The sequence below is a fragment of the Ovis canadensis genome, chromosome 18 (assembly GCF_042477335.2).
Source record: "Ovis canadensis isolate MfBH-ARS-UI-01 breed Bighorn chromosome 18, ARS-UI_OviCan_v2, whole genome shotgun sequence".
NCBI lineage: Eukaryota > Metazoa > Chordata > Mammalia > Artiodactyla > Bovidae > Ovis > Ovis canadensis.
The window spans coordinates 74,642,500-74,658,307 of NC_091262.1; the positions used below are offsets into that span (position 1 = coordinate 74,642,500).

The 15,808-nt window shown below is 39.0% G+C and overlaps 1 protein-coding gene and 1 non-coding gene across 3 annotated transcripts in view; both read right to left on the reverse strand.

The window, feature by feature from the left end:
- Positions 1-15,808, reverse strand: part of ATG2B (autophagy related 2B) — a 73,686-nt gene that overhangs the window by 9,703 nt on the left and 48,175 nt on the right. For both annotated transcript variants that reach the window (XM_069559398.1, XM_069559397.1), the window contains exons 29-36: positions 13,435-13,576; positions 11,127-11,329; positions 10,147-10,373; positions 9,204-9,312; positions 8,086-8,280; positions 6,989-7,090; positions 1,622-1,700; positions 348-555 (exon numbers count right to left, since the gene is read on the reverse strand). In XM_069559398.1, coding sequence (XP_069415499.1) covers positions 348-555; positions 1,622-1,700; positions 6,989-7,090; positions 8,086-8,280; positions 9,204-9,312; positions 10,147-10,373; positions 11,127-11,329; positions 13,435-13,576 — 1,265 coding nt within the window. The remainder of the gene's footprint in view (positions 1-347; positions 556-1,621; positions 1,701-6,988; positions 7,091-8,085; positions 8,281-9,203; positions 9,313-10,146; positions 10,374-11,126; positions 11,330-13,434; positions 13,577-15,808) is intronic.
- TRNAS-AGA (transfer RNA serine (anticodon AGA)) lies at positions 6,015-6,086 on the reverse strand. The gene has a single exon. It is a non-coding gene; the product is annotated as a tRNA-Ser (tRNA).

Consider the following 15,808-nt stretch of genomic DNA (forward strand, 5'->3'; position numbering starts at 1 on the left):
CTGTAACCCATCAGGCCCCACTGACCATGGTATTTTCCAGGCAAGAATACTGGAGTGGGTTGCCATTTCCTCTTCCTGACTCAGGGATTGAACCCGCGTCTCTTGTGTCTCCTACACTGGCAGGCGGATTCTTTACCACTGACACCACCCAGGAAGCCCCATATAAATAAGCATGCATGCTTGTATGCGGAGTCGTTTCAGTCATGTCTGACTCATACCCACTGATTATTTGCCAGTGCAGAGAAAAGCTAAAGTAATCCCACGATTTCTGTGTCACACAAACACATTAAAGAACAACTTTCAAACTCTAAAATAACATCTTTTGTTATCAAAATTAAATGATTTACCTAAAAAACACGGGCTGATCACTAAACAACGCTTCTTCAGGAGAGAAGTCCTTCTCTTCTTCCCCATTAACCGCTTGCACTGAATTGGCACTGCCATTTGGGGAAGGCTGCTTTGGCCCAGGGAAAGAAAGAACTAGATTTGGCTCTTTTGAGGTGCTTAAATGCCTTGGCAAACTGCAGGTGACATCAGCCCCAGGAGACTTTTTAACTGAAAAGGTAATGTGCACATTTGGCAAATTAGGTATGCTTCTTTAGAGCAACTTAGACCAATCTACAATTAACTTGTTTTACAGTATTTCGTTTAATAAATATAACTACTGCTACAGATAAATCTTTCACAGTAGCCCCCTCTCCATCTTTAGTTTCACTTTCCAACTACGGTCCAAAACTATGAAATGGAAAATGTCAGAAATAAACAACTTCTAAGTTTTCAATCTCACACCACTGAGCAGGATGATGAAATCTTGCACCATTTCTCTGCCCCACCGGAAGGTGAATCAGCCCTCTGTCCAGCATATCCCGCCCGTGAGTCACTGGGTGGACGTCTCAGTTATCAGGTCGGTGCTTATGGTAAGTAACCCTTATCTGATTAATAATGACCCCAAAGTGCAAGAACAATGATGCTGGCAATTCCAATACACCAAAGAAAAGCCATAATATATAAAGTGAAAAGATGAAAGTTCTTAATAAGAAAAAAAAAAAAATATGCTCATCTTGCTAAGATCTACAGTAAGAACAAATTTGTAAAACTGTGATGAAGGAAAAAGGAATTCATGCCCATTTTGCTGTCGTACCTCAAACTACAAAGGTTATAGCTACAGTGCATAGTAAGTGTTTAGCTAAGATGGAAAAGGCATTAAATTTGTATAAGATATTTTGAAAGAAAGAGACCATACGCACCTAACTTTTATTATAGTTTACTGTTACAATTGTTCTTATTAGTTATTATTGTTAGTCTCTTACTGTGCCTAATTTATAAATTAAACTTTGTCATAGGCTAGTATGTAAAGAAAAAACGTAGTACATTTAGGGCTTGGTACTATCTGCAGTTTCAGGCACCCCCTGGGGGTCTTGGAACGCACCTCCTGAGGATAAGGGGAACTACAGTACTTTTACATAAACTGCATATGCACAACTTAAGAAAAATAATCATGGAACACATTTATATAAATGAGAGAAAAGATCTGAAAGTACATTCTCAAAAAGGTCTCGTAACAATCCAAATCAATCCAAGTACACATTAGAGACTGTTTCAGATTCTACAGATTTAATACCTTCTGGATCTGGAGTCATGAGCAGCTCTACTTCTGCAGAAAGACTTGTGAAGAAATCCTTCAAGAAGAACAAGGCATCCTAAAATTGAGAGATGTAATTATAACTAAAAGGGTTTAAAAAGGTGCAGCTATTTTTAAAACTGTGAAAGGAAGTAATGTGAAGTCTCACATTTCACTCATTGTTCATATACAGCTATAATTTATCCAGTGCCTACGCTGTGCCCGGCACTGTACCTATTCTCAATTCCTTTCTCTCTCACACTCTTCCTTAATTCTCACAACTCTGAGAAAATTAATTTATAGATGTGGAAATTAATGTACAGATGAGTTAGAAATTAAATGCTATTTCTAAATCAAAGAACATTTTAGTTTTCATAGAAATATACCAGTCTCTTTCTTATTTAGCATTGGGTCTCTGAATTGGTAGCATTAGTATTACTAACAATAATAATAGCAGCTAGCAAGTACTCAATACTTAGATGTGACTTAAAAGTTCTTAATGTCTTATTTCTGCTTTTACCACTGTGTTATACTGCCTGAGTACATTTTCTTCACTGGACATGATATTCAAAATAAAAACTAAAAGTAAATAAAATCACCCACTCAGTGTGGAATCTTCTGAAACTGGACTGGTCTTGATGTTGTATATGCAAGCCATATTTGCCCATTATTAGCAGCTTCATAGCAACTGACAAATCCATTTTGGAGAATATGAAAATTAAATACCTGAGCCTGTTCTTTCTTATTCTTCTTTCCATTAAAAACAATCTTAAATTAATTTAAAACATTAAAACTGCACCAAAACACAATGTGAAAGTGAATTACAAGGTCACAATATGCCACAGCGCACTGAAAGCCTGAGCAGCATTCCAAAGGGTCTGACCTACTACTGATCACACTTGTCAGAGGTATCAACGATGGATGTTAAAAAGGTACTTTTTAGGTAATGCTGCATACGAGAAACTGAGGGCTAGATGGAAGAACAAGCTTCAGTAGTATTAGAATATTCTGGTTCTGCAGTCGGGGAGTAAGTTGATGAATTGTTCATTATATTATTAGTCTTTACACATATGTATTTATGTAGACATTTGTATATTATTTATATTTTATATATTTATTATAAATCACTATATATGTGGTACATGTGCATGTTAAGTCACTTCAGTCATGTCCGACTCTTTGCGATCTTATGGACTATAGGCTTCTAGGCTCCTCTGTCCACGGGATTCTCCAGGCAAGAACACTAGCGGGCTGCCACGCCCTCCTCCAGGGGTCTTCCCAACGTGGGGATGAAATCTGCATCTCTTACGTCTCCTGCGTTGGCAGGCAGTTGTTTACCACTAGCACCACCTGGGAAACCCAGATATGATATATACATATATCAAATGTTACATGTTAATAGTATATAAAACGCTATTCTTTTGCCACCAGATGGCAATATTTTAATACTATAAATGTTTTGCCTCTATGACTGCCTTCAAAAAAGAGAGAAAAGGATGACTAACAAGGCAGCGGTTTTTACACATTTTTACTACAAACAACAGACAAAGAGATACTAACCATCAGCTTTTCAAAATGTTCTCCAAATGGCTGATTTTGGTGTCTATACTGAACTCTGCTGTTGTTCAGTCGCTCAGTCGTGTCCGACTCTGCAACCCCATAGAATGCAGGCGGCACGCCAGCTTCCCTGCCCTTTACCATCTCCTGGAGCTTGCTCAAACTCATGTCCACTGAGTCAGTGATGCCATCCAACCATCTCATCCTCTGTCGCCCTCTTCTCCTGCCCTCACTCTTTCCTACAACTCAGTAAGACAAACAACCTAACTTTGAAACTAGAAAAATACAGACACCTCAAAAAAGATGTACAAATGTTGAAAAAGCTCATGAGATGATGCTCAGCATTGTCAATCATCAGGGAAATCAAATTAAACTGGCAATGAACACCAAATAAGATAGCCAAAATTAACAAGACAACACCGAGTTTGGTCAGAGCATGGAGCAGCTGCCGCTCTCATCTGTTGCTGCCGAGAACCTGCAATGGTACAACCATGGCAGCTTCTTATGATCGTAAACACACATTCACCCTATGACCTAGACATCCTGTTTATAATTATCCAAGAAAACTGAAAAATATGTCCTTTAAAAGACTTAAAATTTCATAACAGCTTTATCCATTAAGAGCCAAAAACAAGAAAACAATCCATTGTAAATTAGCAAGTAAATGAATAAACAAGTTGTTGTACCCATACAATGAAACACTGTTCAGGAATAAAAATGAATGGACTGCTGATACATGCTATAACACAGAAAACACATTATGTCCTGGACATAATGTTGAGAACAGGAACCCAGATACAATTCCATCTATAAGCTGCAGAACAAAAAAAGCTGCTCTACAGTGATGAAATGGCATCAGCGGTTGCTTTGGGACGGTGGACTGACCACAAAGGGACCCAAGCGAATTTTGTAGAGAACAGAAGTTGCTCTGTATCTCGACTGGGGCAGCAGTCACTCAAGTGTATGTATTTGTCAAACTCAAACTGTATATCTAAAAATCTCTGCCCATTATTGTATACAAATTATACCTCAGTACAATCATTTTTTTTAATTTAAAAAGTATGGTTTATTTATACTAAATTTGAACTATAAAACAGTTATTTCTAGCTTTAAGGTCCTATGATAAAGGCTACTATCAGTGACACATGACTTAACGTTTAAAAGAAATACTTGCAATGTCATACTCAGGCGATGCTGAAAAAAAATCACAAACATGTGAACTGGTGCTGCTACATGCTCACCATTTCCAGCCTCAGCCAGGCCCTTGTCCTACCCCACGGCCTCGCGTCTCATCTCATAACCTGCATTAGGCCCTCAGTGCCTTTACAAATATTCAGTTTTACATTCCTTAGGACCAGCTTGAGTGTTACCTCCAGAAAGCCTTTCCTGATCACCCCCTATCTTCCAAATGCCCAGCCCAGGCTAAAAGCCCTCTTTCAGTGGGACTTATCTTTATGCCTATCTTCATCACACGGTGTTAAAGTCCTCTGTTTTTTTGGCAGTCTCTCCATTACACAGAGATTTCTGAGGAAGAGATGTTTCTTCATCTATGTATTCCCAGCATCCTAGTTCAGACCTGGGACAATCACTCAGCAAATGATTTGGAATTAATACGATTCATTGGAAAAGACCCTGATGCTCAGAAAGATTGACGGCAGGAGAAGGGGACGACAGAGGATGAGATGGTTGGATGGCATCACCAACTCGATGAACATGAGTTTGAGCAAGCTCTGGGAGTTGGTGATGGACAGGGAAGCCTGGCGTGCTACAGTCCATGGGGTCGCAAAGAGTTGGACATGACTGAGCAACTGAACTGAACTGATGTCTTCCCTACACAGATTTCCAGGCAGTTCAATACTAAAATGATCACTAGACTAAGAAAGTCAGGAAATCTGGCCCCTTCAGATTTTGGATCTCAAGCATCCTACTTACACAACCTCCATCATCTCCTTACTTCCCGTCATGGAAACCACTCCACCTTAATGACCCCAGTGTCCTGCCTGTCCTACCGGTACCGTGAGCTTTGAGCAATGCAGCTTTTTAAAAACATGAGCAAACAACATGTTGCTCTGATCCAGTTCAGTTTAGTCATAACATTTATTTCCCTGATTTTTTTTTGCTAAGATTAATATTTTTCCATTTTAAAATCATACTGTTTTATAGTTCTACAGAAGAAATTAACATTCAATATTAAAGAAAAGGCTTATTAGAGAAAATTGGGCTTGCTAAGGCTGATAAAGTCATGCCATAAAGATAAATCTTGCTCAAATTCTTGCTCACACTGGTGATTTTTCACAGACTGAATTTCATAAATACTGCATCACAGTCCTATTAGGCCAATATGGATAAATTAAAATACAGACTTCAAAAGATTCTTATCATAATGAGAAAACATAAATCTAAGTACACACTGGTGAGTCTGACCCAGCTCAGAAGCTACACATAGTAACGTAAAGTTGTGCTATACGTCTGTGCTTCACAATACATTTTCTCTGGGCTAGGCCTATAGTTTGTTTACAGTATAAACATCATTTAAGATTATTTCTGATATATCTGCTACTTATTTAAATAGTGACTCAACAATATTTAATCAACATTATTGAGCAAACAAATACTACTACCCAACATATACGCTGCTTCCAAACCCGAGCTCACACCGATATATATGATACAATAGGAAGGCTTCATTATTTCAAAGTGAAAGTGAAAGTGAAGTCGCTCAGTCGTGTCCTACTCTTTGCGACCCCATGGACTGTAGCCTACCAGGCTCCTCCCTCCATGGGATTCTCCAGGCAAGAGTACTGGAGTGGGTTGCCATTTCCTTCTCCAGGGGATCTTCCCAACCCAGGGATCGAACCCGGGTATCCTGCATTCTAGGCAGACGCTTTAACCTCTGAGCCACCAGGGAAGCCCCCTATTTCAAAAGCAGATTATTATAAAAACTCCATTTATTTTATATAGTTGTTATATGCTTCAGTTAATGATGGTAACAGTTAACACTTGTGACCTTTAACACTGTGTGCAAGGCACCAAGGTAAGTATTTCACAGACGCTAGTCTCATTTAATCCTCATGTTTTAAAAAATGCTACATGTACTATGTTTTCCATTTTATCAGTGAAGAAATTGAGGCTTAGAGAGTTAGTTACTTATCCAAAACCACACAATTAGTAAAAGAGAACTGAGATGTGAGCCTTTCACCACTACACTGCAAAGCATCCCATCTTCAGAAGCCTTGAACAGAGCTTGTACAGGAGGCACCAACTATGCTTTAGACTGCTCTCTGCGTGAGTGCAAAACCCAGAACTGTTTGATGGGGTGCTTGCTAGAATACAGGAACATGAATTTCTTTATTTCCATAAATCTGTTTCATTTGTGACCTGTTTAAGTGCCAATCTACTAATTTGTCATTTTGCCCAGGAATTCCTTTACAGGTGCTGTGATTATAGCCCCCTATACCTTTCAATAATATATATCAGGGAGTCCTTCCATCTCCTGAAAACACCTGTGTATCTGCATCAGGAGTATGTGTGTAAAGATCAGAGAACATAAGAGACAGGTATTAAGTGTTCTGTCATGTAGACAGCAAGTAGGAGACAGAAGGAAAACATCTAATAATGTTTACTCACAGTTCAGATTTCAAACACCTAATGAATTTGTCCTGTCCTTTACCAGCAAAAGTCTGTTTTAATTATGCAAACTCCATACACTTTAAATAATAACATTATAATTCTAATAAATTAAATTTCTCACTTTGAACACAGGATATCTATTTAATCATACCTCCATGCAATTATGTTTGCAATACAAACCTGGTCAATATTGAGGCGAAGTGGCATTAGTGATACTCTTAGGCAGCACTCCTGTGGGGACCTGCCAGACTCTGGACGCACGTGTAATGCTTTAATTGTCAACTGCAAGACGAGAAAGAGAAACACATTTTTCTCCAACGACATTATGACCTTGCTTTTATTTAAAAAAAGAGAGAGAGAGAAATCTAGTCCTATATTAGAACAGAAAGTTAGTTTACCCTCTTTCCTTAGAATCCGGAATCTAACTTTTTTTTGTAAGATACTCTTTCAAGAATCTGATGAAAGATATGGATTCTTTTTAGAGGAAAAAAAAAGCAAATGATAATGTCATACATGCAGTCTCAAAGGAGTCTGCTAAGCCCCTGAATCGAAATCCATAGATCCATACTCCAAAGGTAACCTCCATAATGTTTTCTTCTCAAAGTCCTGAGCTGAGAATTTCTATGCTACTAAAATGGTAAAAGTCAGAAATCTGGAGCACTGCTAACAATTCTGTGTCAGTATCATGTGTGTGTGTGTGTTCTGTGTCAGTATCATGTGTGTGTGTGTGTGTGTTCTGTGTCAGTATCGTGTATGTGTGTGTGTGTGTGTGTGTGTGTGTGTGTGTGTGTGTGTGACCATGCTGTGTGGCTTACTTCCCTAACCAGGTTATCACACCTGGGCCCTTGGCAATCAAAGTGCAGAGTCCAAACTATTGGACCAAAAGAGAATTCCTTGTGTGTTTTGTGTAGATCACAATGGACTTCTGGTTTCCTCAGGTAATTTGTTACAGAGTTTCTGTTTCATTTTTTGGTCCTCTGGCTGTGAGGCATGCGGGATCTTAGCTCTATGACCAGGGATCAAACACACACCCCCTGTTGGAAGGCAAAGTCTTAACCACTGGGCCACCAGGGAAGTCTCAAAATAATTTTTTAAAAATAAAACTTTAAGCAGCATATTTAAAAGGGATTTTAATAGTAAAGTGAAAATCTCATAATTTTCCCCAATCTAAATCTTCTGCAGTTATAATAGGTATAATTTATATATATTTTAGATATAATAGAAATACTTTTCCTAAACAAATATAACAACAAAATATATGAAGTTTTAAATCTTACCATGTTGGAATGAGCTTTCCGAGGCATTTCTTTACTGCAATACAGGTACAAAAATTTATTCATTTGTGATGTTGCCAGACGATCTCGAATTTCAAGATCCTGCACGATGAACACCTGCCGGGACACCGGGTGCTCCACAAGGCTAGACTCGCATTCTGGTTTGCAGGGCGGGTAGACCTCATGCTGAAACTTCACCTTCACAGACGGGAAAGAATACAGAACCACCTCTACACTCTAGTTAAAACAGATTTTCTCTTTAAAATGTAAAATATCACATTTTCATTAAATTTTCAGCTTCTGATTCCACTTTCAGAGAACAGTGTAACACTCCTACATTTGTTCACATATTTACTTATTAACCCATGTGTACTGGATCATACAAGGATAAGCCTGACTGACATTTCCTGTCTGACCTTGGTAAAATCCTCATCCTTTTCAAGCAAAACCTTCAACAGGATTAAGTCATAAAATTATCATCTTGTTTCCCTAATGAAACTGCTTAGAGGCAAGGTTCAAGTTCCAGAAGGGGGCAAGGATACAATTAAGTATATGGAGCTGCCACCACTACCATGATAAGCACCCTAACATATGACACCTATCAGAACCCCAGACAAGCTGCCAGAAGTAAATGCATCAGTGTCTCTGCAGTCTGGCCCCACTCGTCTCTACATGTTCACACAGGACCTGACCTGTGTGGTTATTCCACGGCAGGCCTCCCCAGAGACACTCCAGGGCAGCAGTTCCCCAAGTGTGGTCCTGGGTAAAGTAGCATCAGAATCACCTGGGAACGTAGTGAAAATGCAAATTCATGGGCTCCACTGCAGCCCTGCTGAACTAGAAACTCTGGACCCAGCAACCTGTGTTTTACTAAGTCCTCAAGGGGGTTCTGGTGCTTGTTCAACTCTGAGACACTGCTCTAGGGGGTAGCCTGGAAAAACAAAAACTCTAAATCTTTTCAGAATATCTGAAAAAGAGTTAAGAGGTAAGATTTATACAAGTCTGCTGCACTTTTCCACTTAGGCTCCAAGATCATACAGGGGAGGGGGCAGGATAGAACCAAAGAACCCTCACTAATGCTCCTACTTCAGTGGATTTTTCCTTTTAAAATGCCATCTTACCTTGCTTAACTGTATTTCCATTAAAAAGTCATGGTTTCTTCCTTTTCCCCCACATACCATATTATGTCCATGTCTTGTAGGTGTGTGAGAAGGTGAGCTATGGGGACTACTATAAATGAAAAAATAAAATCTTTTATTAAAGGAATAGTCAAAGGAAGGCAACGAATGACATCAGGAAAAATAACAAGATGAAAAGAGAAAACAAGATTACAGACATATCAAAACACTGCCACAAACTGTATTTATACATTAAAACCACATCTTTTATACCTTGGAGGCACTGAGAGCTAAATTTTATTACTGTCATCACAGCAATCATCTACTTGCTAAATATTTAAAACTACAGAAAAACCTAACTATGATGTTGGTGTGCATATCACAAGACAGACTTAGAAATGAGACCTCCTTATAAGTTCCTGTTACTTCAGAAACCCCTGAGAATCAGAAGACAAGTCCGAGAAATTCCAATTAATACAGAAAAGAATTACAGTAAAGTGTCAAGTTTTTTCAAAAGCACTTTTAAATGGAAAAAGTCCTCACAATGTTGTATCTAAGGTTCCTGCTACATGAAGCCTTTTCTGACCCTCCCCACCCCAATGAGAATGCTTGCCCCCAGTCTCCACCTAGTCTCTCTGTCTCGTTTTCTTTCAGAACTAAAGGATAATGCACTCACTTTTAATAGGTACTTCAGAGGCATCGACCCTGTACTTGGTACCCTGCCGGGTGCTGGATGCTACAGAACCAGGAGCACACAAGGTCCCTAACTCCTGACAGACCCTTCACTTCACTGCCCTCATTTGCTCATGTAACTGTTTCTCCCTTTTGAACACAGATAGGCTCTGGGTCATACTTATTAATAATTCTTGAAAGAGTAAATCCTATATATTTTTTATGAAAAGGATATATTGGCCTGCCAAATAGATGTATGTAGAAATTAACTTACATGTAACTTTTAGCTGGAGAAGTAGGAGGGGCTGTTCCAAAATCTTTTCCTCCATAAAGATGCCAGACGAGAGAGACTTCTTTAACCAGGTATCGAACGACAGGAACCGGAAAGTGTAACGGGGCTTTGCTAGTATCTGTCTTCGTAACAGGCAGACTAAAATAATTGTCTTTTATCACAATTGCATCATCAACCATTATTTTTACAACTGGTTCTTCTTCCTTCTCCTAAGACAAAGGAACAGTTAATACATACTCTCTTATCTAAGTAGAAACCATTGAGTACCATTCACATCTCAAGGGAACTTCTTGATTCTGCATTCTTTTGAATAATTTCCTTATATAAAGTGGACACTAAATACTGACAATAATTGTCACATAATACACTTTGTTTCATTCACTACAAAATGAATTCGCTCTTCTATGTGAATTATTCCTAAGAATTTTTTATAGTCTACAATTTGGCTTTTACTACTTGTTTGATAATAAAAAGGTATAGAGTCGATACTTAACCATTTTGTTTAGTGAACTGTGGATTCATTAAATGCAGACTATGCTTTTTAAATGTGAGCATGACAATAAAGTGGAAATTATATATATTAGTCAACCATCAGCCTCACACAAACCATGTCTTATCTTTCCCAATTCTTGTGTTAACACCTCTGTATAGAACTCTTCTGCCATTTAATTTCATTACCCTGAAGAGGTACTTCAGGGTGCAAACTACATACTTCCTCTGTAAGTTCAATAAACCATGCAGGAGATTTTACAAATAGCATTCTTCCGAGTCCCTCACAGATGTGTCATAAAAAGGGTAAAGTATAACAAACATTTACAAAGCATCAGTAGTAAATTACAAAAGGAAGTAATTCTGAATTGTGAAGAGTTAACAAAATCTAAAGAATCTTTTTCAGGTGTCCTTTGGTCACTTCTATTTATAACATTATTTCAAGACTTTTAATTTTGTTATCTATTTACTACCTGAACAGTTGCTCTTGGTGCAAAAAGAATGCAAAAGTCGTCATTTTCCGTGGGCACGCCTGTCACTGCATCACTAATCAAGTGGTGGGTGAATGAGGCGTAAGTGGGGCCAGGCTCCTGGGACACGTTTCCACTCTCATCAGGAAACAGGAAGAGGTCTGAACAACATGGTTCCTGAACTTGAGATTTTTCATCGGAAACACCTAGGGGATAAGATTACAACAGTCAATTTCGGCACATTTCGGAACATCAACAATAACAATATTTATTAGACACTTTAGTCATGTGTCAGTTATGCATTATGTTAGAGCTCTCACCCACAGTATCTCATTTATTTCTTACCATAATCTTCTGACTTCTAATGAAAAGACTAATAATAAGTTTGAAGTTTCCTAAGAAAACAGCAAACGATGGACTCATAAAGTTACAGACGTCTCCTCAAAGTTATTTAGTGTCAGAGAAGTTCAGGAATTCAGCAGCAGGTGAGTGTTGACTGCAGTTCTACTTTGGCCAGAATTTCGTACTGAATTATGTCCTGTAGGTGGCATTCTGGAAGAACCTCTCCTTGGACAATATAGCGAGGGGAAGGGAAATAGTTGCACCCAGTATTGCCTCACCTACAACTACGGGAAATCTCTACTTGGGGTCCGGGGGTGAGGGGATTGGAACAGTTCCTGAGCGTGTCTTCAGCCAGGGAATGATTCCGAGCAATAAAAAGACTCCTTGGGGCACTGGATACACAAACAGAACACAGATCAGCTACCTCAATATAAAGACAAAAAGTTGCATGCGTGCAAAAATCTGTATGTAGGAAACTTCCTGGTGGTCCAGTGGTTAGCAAGTGGACTTGCTTCCACTGCACGGGGTACAGGTTGGGGAACTAGGATCCCTCATGCTACACAGGTGCAGCCAAAAAATAAAATTAAAAAAATAAATCTGTATGTGAACACTTATTTTTATACATTTATATCACATATTAGACTCATTAATTCTTTCCCCATTCACTCATTCAAACCAAATCCTGTGATATGGACTAAAGACACTAAGATGAAAGTGGTGACATCTTAGCCTCACAAGGGTCACAAACTAAACTTTAAATTCTTCTGTGGCAGCATGTTGAACCCATTCACCCTTGTAAGTGCCCAGCACCCAGTACAGAATCTTGGGTAATGAAGCTGCTCAATAAATATTCATTAAATGTTCTTTCCAGCATAAGTAGGTTAGCTGCAAACATTTATTACAAATAATGCCTAGTACATAGGGAGCTAAAAATTCCCATTTGCTTCCTCAGCTCTGATTTATTCTAAATTAGAATGAAAGCAACACTGAATGCGAGACTTTTATCACATTATGAAACAATTTTTTAAAATTAAGATTTCACAACATGTAGAAATAAGAATGCTCATCTAAATAGAATAAAATGTTTTCTATATAAATACTTCAAAAATATTTAGACACTTCCACTTGGCTTTCAGAATTCTCTGTCTGGCACCTCCCAATTATCTAATGTTATTATCTAATTCTTCTCAATAAGAAGGGAACTTTTGCTACAGTATTAATAGCCTGAGTTACTACATCATTAAGGCTCACACATGCCTATCTGTGATTCTATTAGCATTAATGACCTTGCTAAAATTATCTTCTCTCTCCCTCTACACACCTAAGTCCTATCTACTTTTTCAAAGCCAACTCATCTCAGCTTTCACCAGTCTAAAGAGAGGATTCCAAATTTTTTCCAAACTGATAATAGAGTATATACTACCTTCTGAAGTGTTTTCTTCCATCATTTCTCAATCATTCTAAATACTAGCATCAGTCTGGTTTAGCGCCAGTTTACTTTACTAAACTATAAGCTACCAGAAAACATAAGCTTTATCTTATAATTTATCTGTCTCTCCTATAAAAATCTGTTGTTGTTGTTGTTCAGTTGCTCAGTCACGTCCAACTCTTTGTGACCCCATGGACTGTAGCCTGCCAGGCTCCTCTGTCCATGGGATTTCCTAGGCCAGAATATTGGCCATGAGTTGCCATTTCCTCCTCCAGGAGATCTTCCCCACCCAGGCAGCAAACCCACATCTCCTGCATTGGCAGGCAGATTCCTTACTGCTAAGCCACCAGGGAAGCCTCTAGCCAGTATTATTTATTTACTAGATACTCAATAAACACAAACTGACTGACTAATAAATACCCACCCAAACTCAGATTTGTCTTTTTAGTTACTTATTGAGCAATCTGTAAGAATGCAAACAACGTTAGCCTCAACTACAACATCGCAGCTCTCAGGGAAAAAGTCCTGGGTCTGTCTCACCATTAGACTGTGGTTTTACAGATGAAGCTGCTTCTTGCATGTCAATCTCCTCCATAGCATCACTCATCAAATCTCGTAGTATCTGTTGATCTGCTTCAGGAAGTACTGGACCACGTGAGGATGACCGACCAACAGAATCTACCTACAGCCAAAAACACTAATTAGAAACAATTGAAAATGCTCTAAACAGCACATTACTTGAAAGTTATTTTAACCTGGAAATAGACCACATTTTATACAAACATCAGAAACAGGAACATATTCATTTTTCTATATTCTACTCAATAGCTGTTACATTTTTAAGTCTTTAGTATCATCATTTTCACCCCAACAACTGCTGGCAAATAGAAATAAGTGTGTTATCATCTCAATGCCAGCACTGTTTAACTGAATCTTGATGAGGTAACAGATTAGAAGAGAAGAAAGGTGAAAAACACTGCACTGAAGCTGGGGGAGAAAGGATCTCTCTGTAGAGGCTGATCTGCTCAAATCTGACTGCTGCCATGACCTTCACCTTTGAGGCAAAGCCACTGCAGAGCCAAGTCTCATTTCTTGGAACAAACATATACCTAAAGACAGTAGGGGGAATATATGAGAGGGGAGAGCTACTAACTGGTGGGTCATGAGGTTCAAGTCTAGCACCAATGCTTAACAATTTATGTTAATGAATTATGGATTCATTAAATCCAAATCGTGCATTTAAAATGTCAGCATGACTGTAAAATGGAAAGACTTCATTTGGAACTGAAAGTGAAAGTGAAGTTGCTCAGTTGTGCCCGACTCTCTGCAACCCCATGGACTGTAGCCTACCAGGCTCCTCCGTCCACGGGATTTTCCAGGCAAGAGTACTGGAGTGGGTTGCCATTTCCTTCTCCATTTGGAAAGGATAATTCAAAATAATTTCTAATAAACTGTAGATTAACTTCTATGCAGTGTACATCATGCGAAATGCTGGGCTGGATGAAGCACTAGCTGGAATCAAGATTGCAAGGAAAAATATCAAAAACCTCAGGAATGCAGATGATACCATCTCTATGGAAGAAAGCAAGAGGAACTAAAGACCCTCTTGATGAAGGTGAAAGAGAAGAGTGAAAAAGCTGGCTTAAAACTCAATATTCAAAATTGAAGATCAGGGCATCCAGTCCCATCACTCGTGGCAAATAGATGGGGAAACACTGGAAAGAGTGTCAGACTTTATTTTCCTGGGCTCCAGAATCACTGCAGATGGTGACTGCAGCCATGAAATTAAAAGATGCTTGCTCCTTGGAAGAAAAGCTATGACAAACGTAGACAGCATATTAAAAAGCAGAGACACAATTTTGCCAACAAAGGTCCGTAGAGTCAAACCTATGGTCTTTCTAGTAGTGATGTGTTCGGGTGACAGCTGAACCATAAAGAAAGGTGAGCATCAAAGAGTTGATGCTTTTGAACTGTGGGGCTGGAGAACTCTTGAGAATCCCTTGGAGAGCAAAGATATCAAACCAGTCAATCCTCAAGGGAATGAACCCTGAATATTCACTGGAAGGACTGATGCTGAAGCTAAAGCTCCAATACTCTGGCCACCTGAAGCAAAGAAGTGACTCACTGGGGAAGACCCTGATGCTGGGAAAGACTGAAGGCAAGAGGAGAAGGGGACGACACAGGATGAGATGGTTGGATGGCATCACCGACTCAACGGACATGAGTTTGAGCAAACTCTAGGAGACAATGAAGGGAAGCCTGGCGTGCTGCAGTCTGTAAAGCTGCAAAAAGTCAGACATAAATGAGCAACTGAACAACAAAAAAAAACTGGAAATTGTTTTTAAAAAGAGAAGAACTAGGTAGGGACAGTATGTCATCAATCACTTTATTATCAATAAGACAATAGCAGGAACAAGGAAACAAAAACAGAAGTGTAACCTAAATGAGGAGTAAGATCAGCCCGAACGAAAGGTAACACAAGGCCTGCCAGATCATTAGTGTAGATCTATTGACCTAAGGGGGCTGAGAATTCTGTTCACGGAAGAGGCCATGAAGAAGAATGAAAACACTGAAAAACAGAAAGCGCTAAACAAACTGGACACTGTTCAATCTGGACATAAGAGGGCAAAGAAGTGACAGCTGGGGGCACAGGAAAGCACTGAACTGGGCATCGAAACAGAGGCATATTGTGGCTGTATCTGCTCTTAATTAGGGTAAATTCCCTAAATTCTCTGGGTCTTAACTTATTCATCTACAAAACAGAGACAATAACCTTTAACCTGTTGACTGTGCTGGGTAAGAGGAAATCACATTGAGAAAGCATACTCAAAATTGGATCCTTTCAAACATGAAAGATAATATCATATAAATGAGTCTTCTGGTAATAATACTAATTCTTGCCATCTACCTTCTC